Raw genomic sequence first — 21,293 nt, 5'->3', positions numbered from 1 at the left:
TCAATAGGAAATGTGAGGCAATTTATCGATGTTCTCTAAGGAGGAGGGAGATTTTTTTAAATGACTTACAGACCATGGTCTCCGGAATCCAACAATGATTGGCTATGAATAGAAGTCCAAGAATCCAGTAGTTATTCAGTTCTCAAAGCTGGATGTCTCATCTGGTCTTCAATACAGACCAAAATCCTGAAGAATCTGTCTCTAACGCCAGTGAAGAAATTGACTTGTTAATGAGACATAAAGCATGAAATTTCCTTCTTCCAAGTCCCTATGTAGGCTTCCAGCAGAAGCCATGGCTCAGATTAGAGGCTGATTTTTCCCAGTTCAAAATATGTGGATTAAAGGTTTTCTTTCCTCCCTTTGAAATCTGGATTAGAAGTACATGTCCTATTTAAAGTAATACAAAAATCCCTCATAGGTGTGCACTCCATTTTTCTTAATTCCAGATATAATCTGAAATTAATAACTTAGAATATTCATCACAGTATTGAAATCATGGTTTCAGAAAAGAGACTTCTAGAAAAATTAATAGATCATGGAATAGACAGTATGAAGAAAACAACATGGGAGTAGAAAGCATTGAAGAAAGGCTGGAAATGATGTAAGTCCACCACTTGTGTTTAAAATTATCAAAAAATACTGAGGTGATTTGTGTTTATCATAACATAGGATATTAAGTCATAGTAGGCTAGGGTCACCTGAATTCACATTTAGTATAGTCTGGCTCGATTCCTTCAGCAGTCATTTGCCTTTGGCTGAGAGCGAATAAGATTAAGGCTTAGATAGACCACACCAAACAAATGCTACTGTGTGTGTGTGAGTGCCTGTGTGTGTTTCTTTTTTGAGTTCCCACAAGATTCCTTGAGGACCATATTGACCTTGAGCTGAAGTCCTGACATCATGACATTTGCCACCATAGAGCTGGTATTTGTGGCCTGAACCCACAGTATAGTGCTGTATTATTTGTATTTTGGTAAATATATCTTTCCTGAAGACCAGAGGCAAAGCTAAAGTCACAATATATTTTTCCTGAAGACCAGAGACAAAGCTAAAGCCACTAGAAGTCAGGCAGTATTGGCATACATCTTTAATCCCAGGATTTGGGAGATAGAGTCAGATGGTTCTCTGTGAGTTCAAGTCTATCCTGGCCTACACATGATCAATACAGAAACAAATCCAGGTGGTGGTTGCTCAGACCTTTTATCCCAGTCCTAGAGAGTCACATGCATTTAATCCCAGCACTAGAGGGAATAGAAAATGGAAAGAGAGAGAGGCCCAGTCTTGGTAGAAGTAAAACTTCTCTTGTGGCTTGGCTGCTTTAATTTTCTGGTTTTGAGGTTGAACCCTAATATCTGTCTCTAGGTTTTTATTATTTGTGCTGCATTACAGCCTGACCTCAACTCCTGGGATTTGTAAGGAGTTTCCTTTAAGAGGTTTAGAAGCAGAGTGAGCGTATCCATTAGTATCTTATCCAGCTATCTAGCCAATGCAAACACGGGACTCCTCTGACTGCTGATCTGAAAGAGGAAATGAGCTCAGGATGAGATTCCAGGAGAAGAACACAGTGTATAGCACCTGACAGGGAACTGTGACCTACCTGAAGGAGAGTCAGGCAGGAGATGCCCAACCAGAGAGATGTGTGCTATTGTAAGATTTGGGACCCACCACTCTCTTAAAGATATAGACATCTTTGGTCGTTTAAATGTAATTGGCCCCATAATCTCATAGGGAGTGGCACTATTAGGAGGTGTGGCTTTGTTGGAGTTGTTATGGCTTTGTTGGAGGAAGTGTCATTGTGAGGGCGTGCTTTGAAGTTTCCTATGTTCAGGATACCCCTGAGTGTGTCAGTCAAGTTCCTTTTGCCTACAAGATGTAGGACTCTCAGCCACCTCTCCAATATTGTGTCTTCCTGCACAATACCATGTTCCCCACTATGAAGATAATGGACCGAACCTCTAAAACTGTAAGCAATCCTCACTTATTAAATATTTTCTTTATAAAAGTTGCCATGTCATGGTGCCTCTTTACAGCAATAGAAACCTGACTAAAACAACATCACTGTGACAGACCTCACCCAGAGTAGTAGAGCAGCAGTGTGCTATACAGCCAGGGTAGCCAAACTGTTGAGCTTCCAGTCCAATGTGAGTCACTGTCTCAAACAATAAGTCACAAAAAATTCAGGGAGAAACAAACCAACATCTTCCAAGGGCTTTCACATGCTGCTGTAAAACACCAAGTGTCCTAGACTCACAGGAATGCAGCACATATAAACACACAGACACACAGACGCAAAGAGGAGACAGACAAACAGAGGCCAGAAAAGGATAAACACTACAGTTTGGTGTTTCAACTAAAGTTATGTATAACCAAGACACCAAAAACGGGAAATTTGGGATGTATAAGAGGTGTATTTGAAAATAGTGAATTTTATAATCATATAAACATATTGCAAACTGGTATCTGTGTCTGCAAACATTTAGCCAAGGACAGTTTCTTCAGCTTTCAAGGTAAGTTTTAAGTGATTGTAGTTTTATTACCTGGCTATGCTTCTTCATTCTATGTCCAACTCTTCATATATGACCATTGGAACCAGTTTTCTATATCTCCAGGAGGATTCCTTATGCTTAAATGTACTGTTTAGTTTTCTGTTTCTCTGTTAAATTACCATCACTAGAAGCAATTTTTAGGAGGAGGAGTTTATTTGGGCTCATGGTTCCAGAGGAATGGTAGGTATAGAAGCAAGCAACAGGTTTGAAAGCAAGAATGGGAAGCTGAAAACTCACTTCCTCATTCACAAGAACAAAGGAAAAAAAATAATTAGAAGTGGCCAAGGCCTTCAATCCCAAAGTCTGCCCCCAGTGACACCCTTTCTCCACCAAAGATGCTCCAACTAAGCCTCCCCAAACTGTGCTATCATTTGGGGACAAAGAGTTTAAAGACGTGAGACTAGGGGACATTTCTCATTCAAGCTATCACACCTAGTCACCAAAACAAAGATATCTCTTGCCACTACTTCTGGTAAATACCCACAGCACAGAGATGCTAGCATTACACAAAGGTAAGAAAAAGGTGTTAAAATAGGGAAGAGGCATTCTCCCTTTTCACAGACACCATGATGATGGTACATCCAAATAAACCCCAAAAATGTACCGAAATTTATGATGCCAGAGAATTTATCAAGGGCACTAAATACATAATGTATACACTTGGTTGTTTGATTTTAAAAGATTTTAGTATCAAGTCAGGCTCTGGTGACACATACCTTTAATCCCAGCACTCGGGAGGCAGAGGCAGGTGGATCTTTGAGTTTGAGGCCTACTTGAAATTCCAGGATGGCCAGAGCTACACAGGGAAAGCTCGTCTCAAAAAAACAAATATGTGTGTATATTTATACATATATATGTATCAGTTTTTGCATGTGATATATTAAAATTTTAAGAAAACATATAAAGTTATAGTCCCTGTTGTAATTAGGAAAAATTACACCCTTAGGAGTTTTAGACTGTGATGGAAGATTAAAAGAATTTATCAGACTATTCCCAATGGCTCAGCTAGTGTCCTCAGCATCCAGATATAGCTGGTTTTAGGGCATAAACACCCGTACATTTGGGAAATTACCTTTCCGTGGAGGTTACAGTAAAATGAGACAGAACCAATTGAGTTTTTTCTCCCACTTTAGAGCCTCTCCTCTCTCTGTTTCTCTCTCTCCCTCTCATGCCTCCATGCTTATGCATGCACACATGTACAAATTCACATACATGCAGAGGGGAAAAGGGAAGATGGAGAAGAATAAGTGAATAACATGTTTCTTCTGTTGCTGCTTCTCAAGGTCTCAATATGGGTTTTATTTTCCTGAATGCTAAAGATGTGAATAATATTTAACCCTTGGATATTTGGTTTCTTGAGAAACATCACTGATTTTTAGGGTAAGTATCAGATTTCTACATTGGGGTTGTATTTTTATTGTGAAAGAAATGAATCCAGGTTAGGAAGGAGGGCGAGTTTCGGACAGTCTTATCTCCTCACATTTGAAAAGTCTCAGTGGACCCTCTTAGAAGGCTACATCCCCACACTACAAATTCAGTTTTCACTTTGAATTAAACATTTGGCTTTTGACTTCTAAAACATAACTCCAGGAGGAGGAGTTATTAGCTCTTAGCTAATCTGCACATACAGACCAACAACAACAGTTATGAGAGGAAGAATATTTATCTTGCGCAAGCAAAGAAAAAAGAATCATAGAGTTTTATTCCACAACTTTCTATTTTAATACTGTCATTCTTTTCAGAGAACTGCTTCTGTTTCATAATTACAATATATTTATTATTCCTAAACTCAAATTGTACCTAAACTTATCTCCCCAGTCTTTATTGTTTGAAAAAACTATATAAAATTAAATAAAGGATGTGAGGAAAGGAGAATAAATTTCATAAACCTGTAATTTACATAAGTACATCCATCTGTTTGAATGTCTTGTAGGTCTTTCTCAAACTATCAAAAAATACTATGAATTTAAAATTGATAATTGTGAAATAAGAGTCTATTATCTTTCCTTCAATGTCTTTCCTCAAGAACCTATAACCATTCCCATGATTGCAATTGTTTCATTGTTACTGCTTTCAACCCATACATTTAGGTCAATGTGGCTACTTCTCCAGACCTCTGTTTCCTATCTGGATACATCTTATGGCCATGACTTAATTTGATTCTAGAAAAACATGCTATTACATCCAGTGTTTCCCTCTCTTTCTATGTATAATTATTTTGTGAGCTCCGATCCTAATATGTAGGCTGTTTTGTTACAGAGTATAAAGACATATTGTCTACTTTACAAACAAAATTTTCACTTGATTACATGACCTGAGAAAAATGGAATCTCTGGTTCTGTGAGGTTGTGATACAGATAGAGAATAAAACACTATGTTGTTATGTCAGTTGCTTGGTTTATTATAAAAGGCATTACCATTCTCATCCAATTGATTCTAGAGTCCGTTAGACTAGAAAGCAATGTGAATCAAATACTGGCTTCTGAAGTTGTACTAGTAGTGACTCATTGTCATCTGTTTACTTCAGTCCATCAAGTAAACAGACATCCCCATCCCATAGGGTTAGCAAGAAAAGTATTACTTATAGTATTTTACTATACTTGTTTTTGTTTTAGAGATAGTTCTGGTTTTTTTATTTAAAAAATACATTAGTACAAATAGATTATTTATATTCTAGGTAATTTAATTTTTCTATGCATCGTAATGAAATAGTTGAAGCTAATGCATAGTTGAAATCATTGCAAGAATGACTATAAGTAAAACCTTTGAAAGTGATGTATGAGCCACTGATGTTTGCTGATATTTCAGTACAAAGCAGACACCATGAGGTGGATGAGTAATGTCTGGAACACATCAAATGTTTTGCCAGTCTAGCTGCTCCAATAGAGGCCAGTCCATCTATAGTCTGTGGAGTGGATGACACAACCCAGATACAGGGACCAGACTTTATCTTCTGGATACTGAACCCCAAAATCATGAATACAACTATATGTACTACATCCAAAAATTTGGGAGAGCACATAAAAAAGCACAAAAAAGACAAATTAGTCATTATGGGGAGGAAAAATATGTTTATTGCATAGTCTGTGATCTTAGGGGATTACAATTCTGGACTGCTTTACCATGAACCTCCAACACTCATTATGTCACTTCTAAATGGCAGCAGCCTTACTCCTGCATCATTTCTCCTCAATGGCATTCCTGGTCCAGAAGAGGTGCATTTGTGGATCTCCTTCCCACTGTTCACCATGCATACCATCGGTCTTACAGGAAACTTTGGGCTCATGTATCTTATCTACTCAGAAGAGGCCTTACACAGACCTATGTACATCTTCCTAGCCCTGCTTTCCTTCACAGATGTGCTCATGTGCAGTAGCACTCTTCCCAACACTCTCTGCATATTGTGGTTCAAGCTCAAGGAGATTGACTTTGAGGCCTGCCTGGCTCAGATGTTCTTTGTGCACACTTTCACTGGGATGGAGTCCTGGGTGCTGATGCTCATGGCCCTAGACTGGTACGTGGCCATCTGTTACCCACTGCGCTATGCCACTATCCTCACTAATGTGGTCATTGCCAAGGCAGGGATGCTCACTTTTCTTAGGGGTGTGATTCTCATTATCCCCTCCACACTCCTCACTGCCATACTGCAGGGGTAATGTCATCCCCCACACCTACTGTGACCACATGCTGTCACTAAAATATCAGGTGGCAATGTTCAGATCAAAGCCATCTATGGGCTAATGGTTGCCCTCCTGATTGGGGGCTTTGACACCCTGTGTATCATTGTCTCCTACACCATGATCCTACAGGCAGTCATGAGTCTGTCCTCAGCAGATGCTCGACAGAAGGCTTTCAGCACCTGCACTGGCCACATCTGCGCCATTGTAATCACCTGTGTCCCAGTCTTCTTCACCTTCTTTACACACCATTTTGGACGGCACACCATCCCTCCCCCTGTACACATCATTATGGCTAATCTCTATCTACTCATGCCTCCCACCAAGAACCCTATTGTGTATGGAGTGAAAACCAAGCAGATACGAGACAGGTTCTTGTTTAAAGGGAAAGAAAATTCTTCTCATAAAATTTAATGGACACTTTTAAGAAGTCATAGTTTCTTTAACCTGCTTTAGGTTAAAAAAACAAACAAACAAAAAGAAACTTTAAAGCCCATGTCTGATGGCAATAAGGGCACATACGTGACTCAGATTCTTCTATATGTTTGGTCACATAAGTAGAGAACCTGTTTTGTTCAACATCGGTTCCCTTGAGCTCTCTGTGCCTTCCCTGCTTTCAGTCTCCTGACAAGTATCACTCTCCTGGGCTACAATCTCATAAATGTTACAGTAGTGCTCAGATCACTAGGCGTAGAGTTGACTGCTTCAAAAATACTGACAACTGGCAATTTTGTGCCTATCTTCAGCAATATTTGTGCTTATTATTCTTCATCTCAACTTTGTGTTCACAAAATCACTTGGAGTTTATTCATGTGTCCTATGTTATCTGCTTTCTAATCCCAAATTTAGCAGCTATATATTCATTTGTAATTCATACACATGATTACTAAGAAAAGAACTTTTAAGAGAGGTAAATCATGGAATAATTACTTATAATGTCTAGAAGCAGGTGTGATAGCAATATTCATCAATATCAAATTAACTGAATACATAAGTTGGGCTTAATCAAATATAATCATGAAGGAAAAACATGAAACTTGTTTTCATTTGTATAAAACTCAGGAGCAGGCAAACTGATTTATGTTATTAGACATTAAGGTCACGTTTGTCTTTGATACCATCTAAAGAGGGACATGTCTGAGATACTTTAGATTTGGTTTTTGATATGGACGACACATGACAAATTAATAATCTTTTAGTTATGTTGTGAACCTTTTCTTCATACATTCTTTACTTCAATCTGATTTGTGTTTCTAATAACATGAATTGAGCAATACCATGACTGTCCAATCTTTATAACATTTCTTTTTACCTCCTAGGCTAGCTATGCATGATTTATGAATTATGTATATTTGCTTTTTTCAGAAGAATGTTAAACTTAGTGCAAATTGTATTTGCATATTTGTACAAATTATAATAAAAGTGTGGACAAGATCATAGTGAAAACAATTCCTCTGTTCAAAATCTCCTTCATCTAATTCCTACCCTGTGTGCTCTTTTAAAGAGGTTGTGTTCACATGTATGTGCTTGCAGTGTTCTTTCTGATGATTCTTTCCAAGGTGTGCTTGGACTTTAAGTAGATTATTAATCACTATGTTATATACAATGATTCAACTTGCTTATTGCATCTGAACCCATTTTGCTCTTCAGACAGTTTATGAACCATCTGGTCCACAGATGTTGTATAATGTAATGTGGAAAACACAAAGTTTGTGTGAGTAGGTAACTGTTACCAAGATATCAATGTCAGGAGGCCATATGTTTGACTTTTATGATCTTATGAAAGTTTTGTTTGCTATAATTTTGGGACTCTTTCTGAATTTATTTATGATTTCAGTGAAATAATTGAAAACTAATAAACAATCCTTGGATTGGTATCATCATAAAAATATTAATGAGTTTTGGATTATGACTATTGAACACTTTACAACCAATCAAGATTTTGAATCTTTCACTGTTGGTTCAGTATCATTATCCTATCTTTTCTGAAGTATGTTTTCAGGATCAATTTTTTTCACAGATGTCTGAGAATATGTTTTACTAGTTAAACAGTAGAGGCATTTGTATGTAATAGGATAGGGCAGATGATTTAAAGCATTAAGAAATTACATGATAGATAAGAACAGGTTATATTTAATGTATCTCAGGAGAAGATAATACCATTGCAAAGGTCTTATAGAAAGGAAAAAAAAACAACTCACAGCAATAAAAACTCAAAATAAGTCTGGAAAATTATGAATATCCTTAATACCAGCTACTCAGGAGTCTAAAGCAAGAGAATCATGTGCCCTAGGCCATCCTAGACACATAGTGAGTTCTGGTTTAAAACTCATACAAGAATAACTCAGAATATGTATTAATGTTGTGTCTAGGAAGACAAATATCTGCCTTTTAGAGTTGTCATTAAAAGAAACATCTGAAAAAAAAAAGAAACAACTGTTAAAGCAAGAGAAGAGTCAATATAAGCTGCTATATAATACTTTCTTTTCAATACAGATTTTAGGTTTGAAAGATAAGTATCAGCTGACATCATAGGATACAATGTGATATCACAATTTATGTATAGTTAAAATCAAATTGGACTGGTAAGCATATCTGTTACTTTATATGTTATTACTTTCTCAAAATAACACTCAAAATCTTGCCATCTCCCAACTCTATAGTAGAACTACAGATACTATTGTTTATATATATATATGGATTTGTATGTGTTGGCTCACCTTGTCTTCTGCTCAAGATGCCCTCATTTTCTGGTAAGCACTATTGTGCTCTCAAACATCTATGAGCTCAGCTATTGAGATGTAGTGGACTGACCTCAGTGGGCTGCCATATGTCATTGACCAGCCTCGACAAAAACACCACTTGCCAGAGTAGAGGTGAGGGGATTTTGAAATATTAGTGAAGAATATGAAGACACATGAAAACTAATAAGAAAAGAAACCATTAAAAGGTAGGGCATTCCAGTGAACACTGAAATCGCCCACATTTATTTTTCCATATGTTTTTATACCCAGTACAAATCAGGAGAGAATGTAACAAAAGACTCTATTAAGCTTTAACACTTTGAGGCATCAAATCATTAGCATTCTGTTGCTTAGGCAGTGAAGCTACCCTCAACCACTATCCTGAAGACAGCCACCCCCCAGATGACCTTATAATTACAAAAGAAGTAGCAGAAGTACATTTGCATATCCTGACAACTGTAAAGGCTATCTTAATGTCAAAGGAATTAAGTAATCACATCCTGAGTTGGATTGCCACTTTGAGCAACCATTAAGTTTCTGATCGCCAGAAAAGAAGGAAATGGGCTCACATTTTTGGGCCTCCACATTTAGATTCTTATGTAGTTGAAATAATACAGTACCTGTCTTTCTGACTGATATACTTCACTCAGCATAATGACCTTTAAGACCATTTATGATGCTACAGTAAATCATCCTTCAGTAACTGATAAATCACATTTATCGCATACATACATCATATTTTCTGAATTTGCCTCTTGATGAACATTTAGTTTGATTTCAATTTCTAGCCAGTGTGTGCTGGAATAGTATATAGTATAATGTTTCATTCTCAGTATTATACTTTTAACAGACTCCTAGTTTTTTCTATCATTTTCTGTAATAAAAGCAAAAGATATGGAGGGTGAGGGAAACTCTGGAGAAGTATGAAGGGTGCTTTTAACCAAATTCCATTCACTCTGGATCAAAACAAAAAAATCTTTTTACACAGTCCTCTACCTGGAGGATGACAAGAGTGTTTGGCAAGGGGAAAATGGTAAGCATTATAAAAGGGGCATTGTAGGTATATTTAAAGACTTAACATTCCATCTTCCTTCAGAGAAAATAAACACAGAAGAAACTAAACACTAATTTAGATTAAAAGATAAATTATTGAATAGCTTTAGGCAAGCAAATTAAATAAACACTCTCATAACAGGGATTTCTTTAAATTTTGAAACTAAAATTTAATTATAAACTTTTCTCCTTTTCTCTTTCCTCCATCTTTTCTTTAATTGCAGTTATGTGTGTATGTGTGGTGTGTAATATATATGAATATATAAATACATATTTCTTTATATATATGTATATGTAAGTACATACTTGCATATTATAAATATATAAATATAACCAGCTCTGTCCATATAATATTACTTGTATGTACACAGTTTCAGCAAGAAATTTAATGGCTACAGCTCACTCCACTCTGGAAACACTCTCTTTTTTAAGAAAATGGTATTCTCTTTATGTTAAAAACCTAAGTATGTAACACATAAAACTTTAGTTTGTCTTGGTTTTTCTTTAATGTTTGTGACATATAAGGCTCTATTTTTCCAACTTTAAATGGAAATACCCAGATTTCTCAATAGCATTATCAAAGAGACTGTTTATTACATTTGCTGATTTGTAAAATCCGGTTTTGTGTCTAAGGAGTTGGAACAGTGATTGAGAACACTGGCTGGTCTTCAGATATATCTGGTTCAATTTGTAACACCCACGTGATAGCTCGCAGTTGTCTCTAACACCAGTTCCAGGAGATTTGCCATCCTCTTCAGGCCTCTGAAGGCACCAACTGTGTGTGTAATGCACATACTTACATGCAGACAAAATACCCACACACAGAAAATAAAATAGTAAGTCAAACAATTAAAAACAAATTGGGCTATAAATGTGAGGGTTTATATGTGACTTTCTGTTTGTTTGTTTGTTTTTTTTTTTTTTTTTGATTTTTCGAGACAGGGTTTCTCTGTGGTTTTGGAGCCTGTCCTGGAACTAGCTCTTGTAGACCAGGCTGGTCTCGAACTCACAGAGATCCGCCTGCCTCTGCCTCCCAAGTGCTGGGATTAAAGGCGTGCGCCACCACCGCCTGGCTTATATGTGACTTTCTATTTTGCTTCATTGTTCCACATGTCTGTTTTTAGAATATCATCATGGTGTTTGGTTAGCTCTAGCATGGATTTTGTTTGAGGTCAGACAACAACTTCCCTGTTTTGCTCCTTTTACCCTTAGTTGTTTTGGCTAATTGAAATGTTTTGTGGCTATTTTTAGTCTGTTCCTCATGAGTTTTTGATAGGGACTGTGCTGGGTCTGTAGGCCATTTTGTGTAGCACATAAATTTTAACAACATTAATTCCGATAAGCAACTAACATTTTTTATTTGTTTATGTCTTTTTCAATTTATTTCTTCAATAATTGTTTTTTTTCTTTTTTTATTTATTAAAGATTTCTGCCTCCTCCCCTCCTCCGCCTCCCGTATCCCTCCCCCTCCTCCAATCAAGTCCCCCTCCCTCATCAGCCCGAAGAGCAGGCTAACTGACTAAATGTCTACAACTTATTTGGAATGCAGTGCACATGATGCTGTTTTCTCAGTTTCACTCAAATGGTTGACTGGCAGTATTCAATTTGTTAATTTTGTGTCCTACAACTCTACTGAATTCATGACCAGGTTTGATTGTCCTGTTAGTGTTAGATGGTCTATAAATGACTGTGCCACCAAACAAAATAAATTACTTGTTTTCTTGTCTAATTTGGGTGACTTTTGTTTTAGTCTCTTATGCAATTGCTCAAAGATCAACCTTGTGTTGCATAGAAATGGGTGAGAGTCCTTGTTCCACATGTTAATGGTAAACTTTCAAAGTCTCCCCATGTAGTACAAAATAAAGCATAGGTACACCAAAGTTTATTGTGTTGAGATATGTTTTTTTAATAACTAATTTGATCTTAGATTTCTGTCCTGAATGACATTTAGTTAAATGATCATATGCTTTCTATCTTCCATTCTGTTGGTATCATGTTTATTGATTTGTATAGCTTGGACATTTATTGTATTTTATGAGATGAATATTTTCTGAGGATCTTTTGGGTGTATAGTCTTAAATACTTCTCAGCTAAAAGTGTAAGTTCTTTCTACCTAGTTAAGAAAATAGACATGGTGACCTGGGCAGAATGAGAACTGGGACACTGGCTATGATAAGGTAATCACCACCATAAGGTTGGCCAATGTAAGACAGGATCATAAAGATACTGATTTAGGTAGTGTAGCAAACCACTATGCAAAAGACTGACCTCAGAAATCAAGGCCCGTTTAGGCAGGTTGAAGAAATGAGTTTGGTCCAGAACATGGTTAATATAAGCATCCATGGAAATCTTAGATGAGAATAGCCAGCCTATTTAAAGAGGACTCGATGATTTTGACATAGATGACTGTAGTTTACAAAAAATTTACTTCAATAGATGTGGATGGAGAGTATTATGACATCACATAACTTCATGGAAGTTCAGGATATTACACTAAAATTTAAATTAGGGATAAGCAGATACCCTAATATTTTTTAAGACAGAGTCTATATATCTCTAGCTGTCATGTGATGGAGGAAGGTCATTGGTTAAATAAAAAGAAACTGCTTGGCTCTCATTGGTTAGGAGATAGGTGGGAGCAAGCTCGCCAAATTTATAGGTAGACATTAGCCCGAGGCGAACACGCCCCCTAAGGGGCGGGACTTATCCCTACAGTCGTGGAACTCACTATGTAGAACAGGTGAACTCAAACTCACAGAGATCCACTTGCCTCTGCCTCCCAAGTGCTGGGATTAGAGTCATGCATCACCACACCAAGAAAATGCCCTAATTTTTAATGGTAAATATATTGATCAATGCAATGATAAAATAGGATATTTATATATTTTTAGTTAAAGAATTGTTGTCTGTATGTTTTCATTTATTGTAAAAATAAAAATGGGATTGAGAAAGAGAATAAGGAAGACAGAATAAACTTCATGTCTAAGTATTTGTTAAATTTTGGAGACAATTCTATAAGGCACTGAAGAAGGTATATTCTTTTGTGTGTTTGGGTAAAATCGTCTCTAAACATCTGTTAGGTCCATTTGATTTATCATATCACTTAGCTCCAGCATTTCTTTATTTAGTTTTTGTCTGGATGGTCAGTGTTGTAGAGACTGGGGTACTGAAGCCTCCTGCTGTCTTTGTGGGAGTCCAATATGTGATTTAAGCTGTAGTAGCGTTCCTCTTATGAACTTGAAAGTCTCTGTGTTTGGTGCATAGATGTTAAGAATTGCAATTTCTTCTCTGTGGATTTCTTCTTTGATGAGTATGCCGTGTCCTTTCTTATCTTTATTAGTTTTGGTTTGAGATCTATTTTGCGAGATATTAAAATGGCTCTACCAGACCATTGATACTGAGAGATGTCAATGATCAGCGCCTGTTGATACCTTTTATTTTCTTGTTGTTGTGGTGGGGGGGGGGCACTCCCACGTGTGCGTGAGTGTGTGTGTGTATTTAATTTGCTGGTCTAGGATTATTTATCCCTTGTGTTTTCTTGGCTGTAGTTAACCTCTTTATGTAGGAGGGGTTTTTTTTTTTAGCACTTTCTGTAGAGCTTGACTAGTAGATAGGTATTGCTTAAATTTGGTTTTATCATGGAATGTCTTTTATCTTTTTCTTTTTCCCTTCGGCTTTTAATATTTTTCTTTGTTCTGTACTTAGGCTAAGGGGAGTTTCTTTTCTGGTCCAGGCTATTTGGTGTTCTGTATGTTTCTTTTACCTTGTTAGGCATCTCCTTCTTTAGGTTAGGACAATTTTCTTCTGTAAACTTGTTTTTAAAAGTTCTGTACCATCCTCTATTCCTATTATTCTTAGACGTGGTCTTTTCATAGTGTTCCACATTTCCCGGATATTTTGTTCCAGAAAGTTTTTAGTTTTAACTTTTTCTTTAATGGAGCTATTCATTTCTTTAATTATGTCTTCAATGTCTGAAATTCTTTCTTTTGTCTCTTGTATTTTCTTGATGAGACTCTTCTCTGAGGTTCCTATTTACTTCCTAGATTTTTCATTTTTAGATTTCTCTTAGTTTAGGGATTATTATAATTATATTTTCACTTTCAGAACTTGAACTGTTTTATTTGTTTCCTTCCACTGTTTATGTTTTCATATATTTCTTTAAGTGATTAATTCATTTCCCCTTTAGGGTCCTCTATCATATTCATAATAGCTGTGTTAAGGTCTGTGTCTTGTGCTGTAGCTATATTGCAATACTTAGATCCTACTGTGGTAGAGCTGCTGTGCTCTAACCAAGACATTTTGTCCTGGTTCTCGATTGTGTTTTTACACTGGTGTCTAGGAATTTGGGTTTGGGAAGATTGTAATTCTAGGTGCTAATATCTGGTCTTGTCTTTGTTGGGCAGGTGTTTTATTACTTGGTTTCTCTTGCCCTTTCTGGTACTTAGAAGGGTGCAGTGGTTGTGTTGCTTGGTTAAATTCTTCTGGGATTCTGTTAGGTGTGGCCAATTTTCCGGGTAAAATGTGTTTCTAGGTATTGGGAGCTGACAATTGGGAATGGGGATTGGCTTGAGAGTGGCTGGGAAAAACAGGGTGTTCTGCCAGGATCTGTTTAGTTCCCTAGGAAAGGAAGCAGAGAGTGGGAAAGGCCTCAGGTCTGTTACAGAACTGGACATGAGGCTGGAGGTTTAGATACAGAAGAGCAGAGGGGGAATAAAGATCTGAGCTTGCCTACCTGCTTCACTGGCCTACTCGCTTCTGCGGCTGGCTTGGTTGACAGGTTCTCAGAGACTGTCTGCTGAGCTGGGACCTGAGATAAAGCAATAAGCTGGGGGAAGAACTGTGTGTTCCACTATAGACAGATGGGGCCAGGAAGAAAGATAGCCTGCAGCAGGTGGTCTGCTCTAGAACTGGGAAGGAAACTGGGGAATTGGACTTGGAAGAGAGGAGGGATAAGTGAAGATCTGCAGTGAGGCTACCTGCTTCCCTGTATGGAGTCTTAAAGTGCATTTTAAATATGTAATCTCTATGTATGTTTCTAATAAAACATTCAAACAACACTGCTTTAAAATTTAAATTTAATTGTTATTAGTCATAATGCATTAAAGAGATTTATACCAGGGTTAGTCTGTGTTACTCTTTATAAATAAGTGTGTATTGAGTATTTACATACTCTTGTAATAACATTCTAATTCATTGAAATCTGTTTTTGTTTTTACAAGAAACTAGAGAAAATATATGTAGAAAATAATTTTGTTACACTTTCCCATTTTATTAAAAAAGAAGCCAAAATTATAGAATGGAAAAAAGAAAACATCATCAACAAATGGTGCTGAAATAACTGGATGTCAACATGTAGGAAAATGCACATAGATCCACATTTTTCCACCCTGTACAAAACTCAAATACAAGTCGATCAAAGTCCTCAATATAAATTCAGATACACTGCTGCTGATAGAAAGGAAAGTGGGAAATAATCTCAAACACATTGGCACAGGAGACAACTTTCTGAATAGGACACCAATAGCACAGGTACTAATATGATAACTAATAAATGGGACCTCATGAAATTGAGACGTTTCTGTAAGACAATGGACACCATCGATAGAGCAAAATGACAGCCTACAGAATGGGAAAAGATCTTACCAACCCAACACCAGACAGAGGACTGATTTCCAAATTATATAAAGAAGCCAAGAAACTAAATATCAACAAACCAAATAATCTAATTAAATGATGGGGTACAGATTTAAACAGTATTCTCAAGAAAAGACTCTCAAATGACTGAGAAACACTTAAGGAGGTGTTCAACATTTTTACCTATGAGGGAAATGCAAATCAAAATGACTCTGAGATTCCACCTTACACATGTCAGGATGGCTAAGAACAAAGGCACAATGACAGCTCCTGCTGGAGGCTGGAGAGGATGTGGAGCATGGGGAATACTCTTCAGTTGCTGGTAGGAGTGCAACGTGTGCAGCCACTGTGGAAGTCAGTGTGGCAGTTTCTCAGAAGACTGGGAATCAATCTACAACATGACTCAGCTTTACTGCTCTTGGGCGTGTACCCAAAGTATGCCTAATCATACCACAAGGACACTTGTTCAACTACGTTCACTGCAGCTTTCTTTGAAATCACCAGAACCTGGAAACAACCTAGGTGTACCTCTACTGAGAAACAGATAAAGAAAATGTGAGACATTTACACAGTGGAGTATGACTCAGCTGTTAAAAACAAGGACACCAGGAAACAGGAAGGCAAATGGTTAGCGATAGGAAAAAAATTCATCCTGAGTGAGGTAACCCAGACACAGTAAGACAAATATAAGTGGATATTAGCTTTAAAATAAAGGATAACTGTGTTACAATCCACCGACCCAGGGAGACTACATAGCAAAAGGAGTTCGTGGGAGGAACGCAGATCACCCTAGAAAGATGAAATAAAGAGATTGCTCCCTGAGTGGGCAGGGAAGGTGGGGAGGGAAATACGAGTGATCAGGATGGGGAGTATGGAGGGAGAGAGTGCTGAATCTGTAAAGCATGGTGCAGGGGAATCTTCCAGGAGTCTATGGTGAGGACCTTAGGTTAGAGTTCTAGCAATAGTGAATAAGTAACCTGAACGGGCCGTTTCCTGTCACCAGATTGGTGCCTGGCCCAACTCTCTTGTGAGGGAGGCAAATGCAGAGATCAGAGCCAAACATCAGGCAGAGCTGGGGAATCTTGCAGAAGAGAAGAACGGAGTTTTAGGAGTGAGGAGGCTCATGGACACCATGCAAAGGTTCACACAATCCACTAACCTGGGCTCACACGGACTCATAGAGACTGAACTGGCAACCAAGGAGCCTTCATGGGGCTGATCTAGGCAATCTGCACATATGTTATAGTTGTGTAGCTTGGTCCTCTTGTGAAACTTCTAACAGCGGAAACAGGGACTGTCTCCAACTCTTTTATTGGTTTTGGGACCCTATTCCTCATACTGGTTAGCCTTGCCCAGCCTAAGTACACGGGGAGGTGCTTAGTCTTACTGCAACTTGATAAGCAATGGTAAACCTGCCATTTCCTGGATGGAGACAGAAGTGGCCAGATTGGGAGTGGGAGAGCAGGGAATGAGGGAAAGGGACTGGGAGGGGAGAATAGGTGGGAGGAGAATATATAACCGGGAAGTAAAAGAAACAGATGAATAAAAAAGCCAAATTTTAAGAAAGACAACTTTATTCTTCATTTTGAGGTTTATATCATGATGTTATTGGATACATCATTAGATAGTGAAATGATGATAATGAAACTGATACTGTTATCACAGGGCTACTCTTTTAATTTAAAATTTTTATTTACATCTTTGTGGGAGCAGGCACAAGTGAGGCCCTAGACAACTTGCCTAAGTCATTCATTTTCTTCCACTATGTGAGTCCTGGTAATCAAACTCAGTTCTTCAGGCTTGGCCTGTGTCGTCTTCACCCACTAAACCATCCTACCTGCCCCTTTCCCTTAGCGCCTTCTCGGAATAAACTTTGTTCCATTTTTCCACATTTATAAATCCACATCAAAACAACATTTAAGGGATATATACATTGTTTACTTTTTAATAAGAAATACTAAAAAGTTGACAAACAAGTTTTTATTCAAAACCTTTGTTTGGGTTATGATCAAAGTATATTGACAGTACTTAATTGCTGTGTCTTGTGGCAATTGTATTTGTTTAGTTTCCTGGGAAAATACAAAAGTTTGTTCACATTTCCAGAACAGTATAGAAGGATCCTCATGTCCATGAGATAGAAAATGCTGTCGGGTTTCTTGTGCACTCATGAATGCCCATCTTGGGAGCTGTTGTGGTTCTTTGGGATTATGCCCACTATTTGGTGACAACATTTTATCAGTTGGTTTTTATGGGATGGTATTTATATATCTTTTTAGGAAAACTTATATTCAAGACACTTTTTCAGTAAAAAAAATCATAAGCAGCAAATAGTAGAAGTAACTCATGTCTTTTCCCAAAAATTGAATTAAATACATGGGATGAGCTCTCCAACTTAAAAGAGTAATTGGCAAAGATCTCTGCCAATATATTCAAAATTATCTGGCTGCTCTAGCCAGGAACAAACTATTGAGATGTGTATCCTGCAAGTTCTTCCCTTGGGTTCTTGAACAAAAATAGCATCATTATGTTTCTCTCTATGCTAAAGATTTTCAACTTCTGGAGACTTGAAGTAATATTGTGATTTTTTTGTTGTTGTTCTTCTGAATTTTAGTTGATTCCTGATGTTAAATTAAACCTCTTATGTTATCCATAGCATTTTTCTTCTACCGCTTGTCATCATGGGAGAATATAAAGGGTAATTGTGCAGAAAGTTAAAAAGGAGAATCTCTCACTCGTGGTTATGTTTCAGATCCAGGCGAATCACTCTGTATAAGCCTTGTCTGAGTTCTTTGTTCTTGAGTGCATACACCATGGGGTTCAGAGCAGGGAGAATAACATTGTGCAGCACATTCAGCAGAACAGGGATGAGGGGAACTTTCATTTTTGTACTGTGAGTGATGGATAGGACAACAATGACAGTGTAGAAGAAAAAGATTAGGATGAGGTGAGAGGTGCAGGTACTTAAGGCCTTAGATGCTGCTTCTGCAGAGTTCAGCTTCAGCACAGACCAAAGAATCAAAGCATATGAAATCATTATCAAACCCAGGTCACCTCCCATGATTGTCCAAGCCAGGATCAGCTGGTTGATACTGTTGATTTTCCTGTCATCACAGGACAGGCTAGTGACCCCCAAGTTAGAGCACAGGCAGTGCTCAATTTGATTCTGGGAACAGTAATTTCTCTGAGCAGCCAACACAGGAACTGACATGGGAGTCCCACAGTTTCTGAGGACCATAAACACAGTTGCTTTGACAACAAAAGATTCGGTAACTATTGAAGAGTACCTCAGTGGTTTGCAAATCGCTACATACCTATCTATAGCCATGAAGACAAAGATACCTGATTCCATGGCAACAAAGCAATGGATGGCATACATCTGAGCAAAACACTCTGGGAGGCTGATAGTCTTAGCATTGAACCATAAGATGGCTAAAATCTTAGGCATGATGGTGGTTGCCAAGCCCATGTCTACTATAGCCAGAATGCCTAGGAAATAATACATAGGTTGGTGTAGTGACACTTTCTGGTAGATTATGGTAATGATAAGTGTGTTGGCTATGAGAGCTAAGACATAGAGCAAAGCCAGAGGCAAGGAAAGCCAGTGCTGCCAGCTGTGGATGCCTGGAAATCCCATCAGAATAAACTCAGACACTGGGAACCTAGAGCTGTTGGAATTGGTCAGATCCTGGAACATCTCTTGCTAAGAAGAAAAAAGGTTAATGTTAGTTTAGACTAGCAATGGGTCATCAGAAAGGAGTTTAACACAGATCATTATATTTAGGAGGATCTGGCGTCTTCATTATTCCCATCCTTCTGCTTTTATTAGTCAGACACCTGGTTTAGCCAGAGATATGATGAAATAAGATCATCTTTGGTAGGTGGAACTTTCTCTTTGTTAACTCAGCCTTTAAGTTCCATAATAAAGACTGTGTTTATGCTATCTCCATACAGACACATGGGATATTACAGACAATCAGTACCTTGTTCATCACCATCCTTGTAGAGACAAGCCAAGCAATAAAGATAATAGGAATGTGATATCACATCCTGACTTTTCAATCTGGTTTTGCTAATGTCATAACTGTCCTTAATTAATGTGTTTTGGATGAAAGTTTTTGATGCACAGATACTTCTTGCATATAAATTTACATTATGATATACGGATATATTATTCATACAGTTAATTTTGAATGATAAGATTATGTATATTTTATATAAACAAATTGTGCTGAGACAATGGATTAGACCTATTTATACTAAAGAAACTGATTTAGAAATACGTTAATGTCCTCTCTAAACCTAGACATACACTTAGGAATTAGTATAATTTAAAGGCCTGTGATATCTAAATTCTGTTGATTATGTTTATAAATAGCTTGTTCTATCTGTAACAATTATTTTGGTTCTTGGAACAGTCCATGCAAACACACTATAATTCATTGAACACACTTGAAAAAAATGTGTAGAAAAATGTCTTTATCTCAGAACAGATAGATGATAGATAGATAGATAGATAAGATACATACATACATACATACGCACACACACACACTCTAGAATTATGGGTGCTGCTGTAGCCATCCTGGACATAATCCTACTGGGAATCTCACACTGAAGTACCAATCTTAAATTCAACCCTCCAACCTTTAGGAAAGGTCACCTTCATCCTTGTCAGATCTAATGGGAAGATGCTTGGAGCATTTGTTAAAATTCCTAGTTAGACTAAACTTTCAGATATCACAAGAGGCTACTTAATGCTGTGTTGGGTGGTGGGAAAACCTAATATATCAGATTTCTCGCTGTTAACCTTTCCTACCTCTTCCCCAGTTTTTTGCTGGAGTGTCACTGGACACTGCTCAAGGTAACTTTTATTGCAAGAAGGAAAGAAATACAAGACAAGCCTGTTTATGAGGGTGGTCTCCAAGACCTCTTCCCAAGTCACGATAAAACCCTAGAACCATACAGGACTAGGTAGAAATGCTCGTGAGGCTGGTCTCTGAGACCTCGTCCCAAGTCACAATAAAACCCTAGAACCATACAGGGTTAGGTAGAAATGGGTGTGAGGGTGATCTCTGAGACCTCTTCCCAAGTCATCGTATATCCTTAGGACCATACAGGATTAGGCAGAAATGGCTTCAAACTCTGGAGGCGATGATAATTGCTTTCACAGAGGAAAAGACAAATGTCCTTGTGCCTGAGCCCATTATTGATAGCCCATTATTCTCTTAGGTTGCTTATTTCCTGCACCCCTCTGTTCTCTGAGGAGCTCTCACCCCTACCACTCCATCAAATCTACCTACAGCTCAACAAAACTCATCGCTCTTCTTTGAGAAGATAAAGAACTACCTTTAAAGGTTTTTATAAGATGGAATTAGAAAAATGACAAACTAATGGGACTCTGCCCGTTTTGTCATTTTAATATCACAGGAGTATGAAACTCTGCTATTATACTAAAAAACCCATAAAATAATACAACTTTTAATGTACATATTTAATTTGTATTTATATTTTCAAAATTGAACAAGGTATTATAGTTCTATTGATGTCAAGAAATGTTTACAAATGAATAATTAATGAACTGAGTAGTCAACCAAAAGAAGGAATATAATAAAAATTTAGACTATTAAATTCTTGTCTAT

At 37.5% G+C, this 21,293-nt stretch overlaps 2 protein-coding genes across 2 annotated transcripts; one reads left to right on the top strand and one right to left on the bottom strand.

The window, feature by feature from the left end:
• Nucleotides 1-5,689: 5,689 nt before the first annotated feature.
• On the top strand, nucleotides 5,690-6,637 carry LOC142850845 (olfactory receptor 52N1-like). Its single transcript, XM_075974746.1, is given in 3 exon segments — nucleotides 5,690-6,183; nucleotides 6,185-6,231; nucleotides 6,234-6,637. Coding segments are annotated over 3 exon segments (945 nt in total).
• Nucleotides 6,638-18,382: 11,745 nt separating this feature from the next.
• On the bottom strand, nucleotides 18,383-19,348 carry LOC142851295 (olfactory receptor 56B2-like). The gene has a single exon (XM_075975172.1). It carries the CDS (start codon nucleotides 19,346-19,348, stop codon nucleotides 18,383-18,385), a length of 966 nt encoding a protein of 321 aa, XP_075831287.1.
• Between the last annotated feature and the right edge of the window lie 1,945 nt (nucleotides 19,349-21,293).

The sequence above is a fragment of the Microtus pennsylvanicus genome, chromosome 5 (genome assembly GCF_037038515.1).
Source record: "Microtus pennsylvanicus isolate mMicPen1 chromosome 5, mMicPen1.hap1, whole genome shotgun sequence".
Classification (NCBI taxonomy): Eukaryota; Metazoa; Chordata; class Mammalia; order Rodentia; family Cricetidae; genus Microtus; species Microtus pennsylvanicus.
This window is presented reverse-complemented; position numbering and strand designations above follow the sequence as displayed.

Coding starts and splice junctions, on each gene's coding strand:
- LOC142851295 (XM_075975172.1), bottom strand. CDS start 19,348: ATGTTCCAGGATCTGACCAATTCCAACAGCTCTAGGTTCCCAGTGTCT.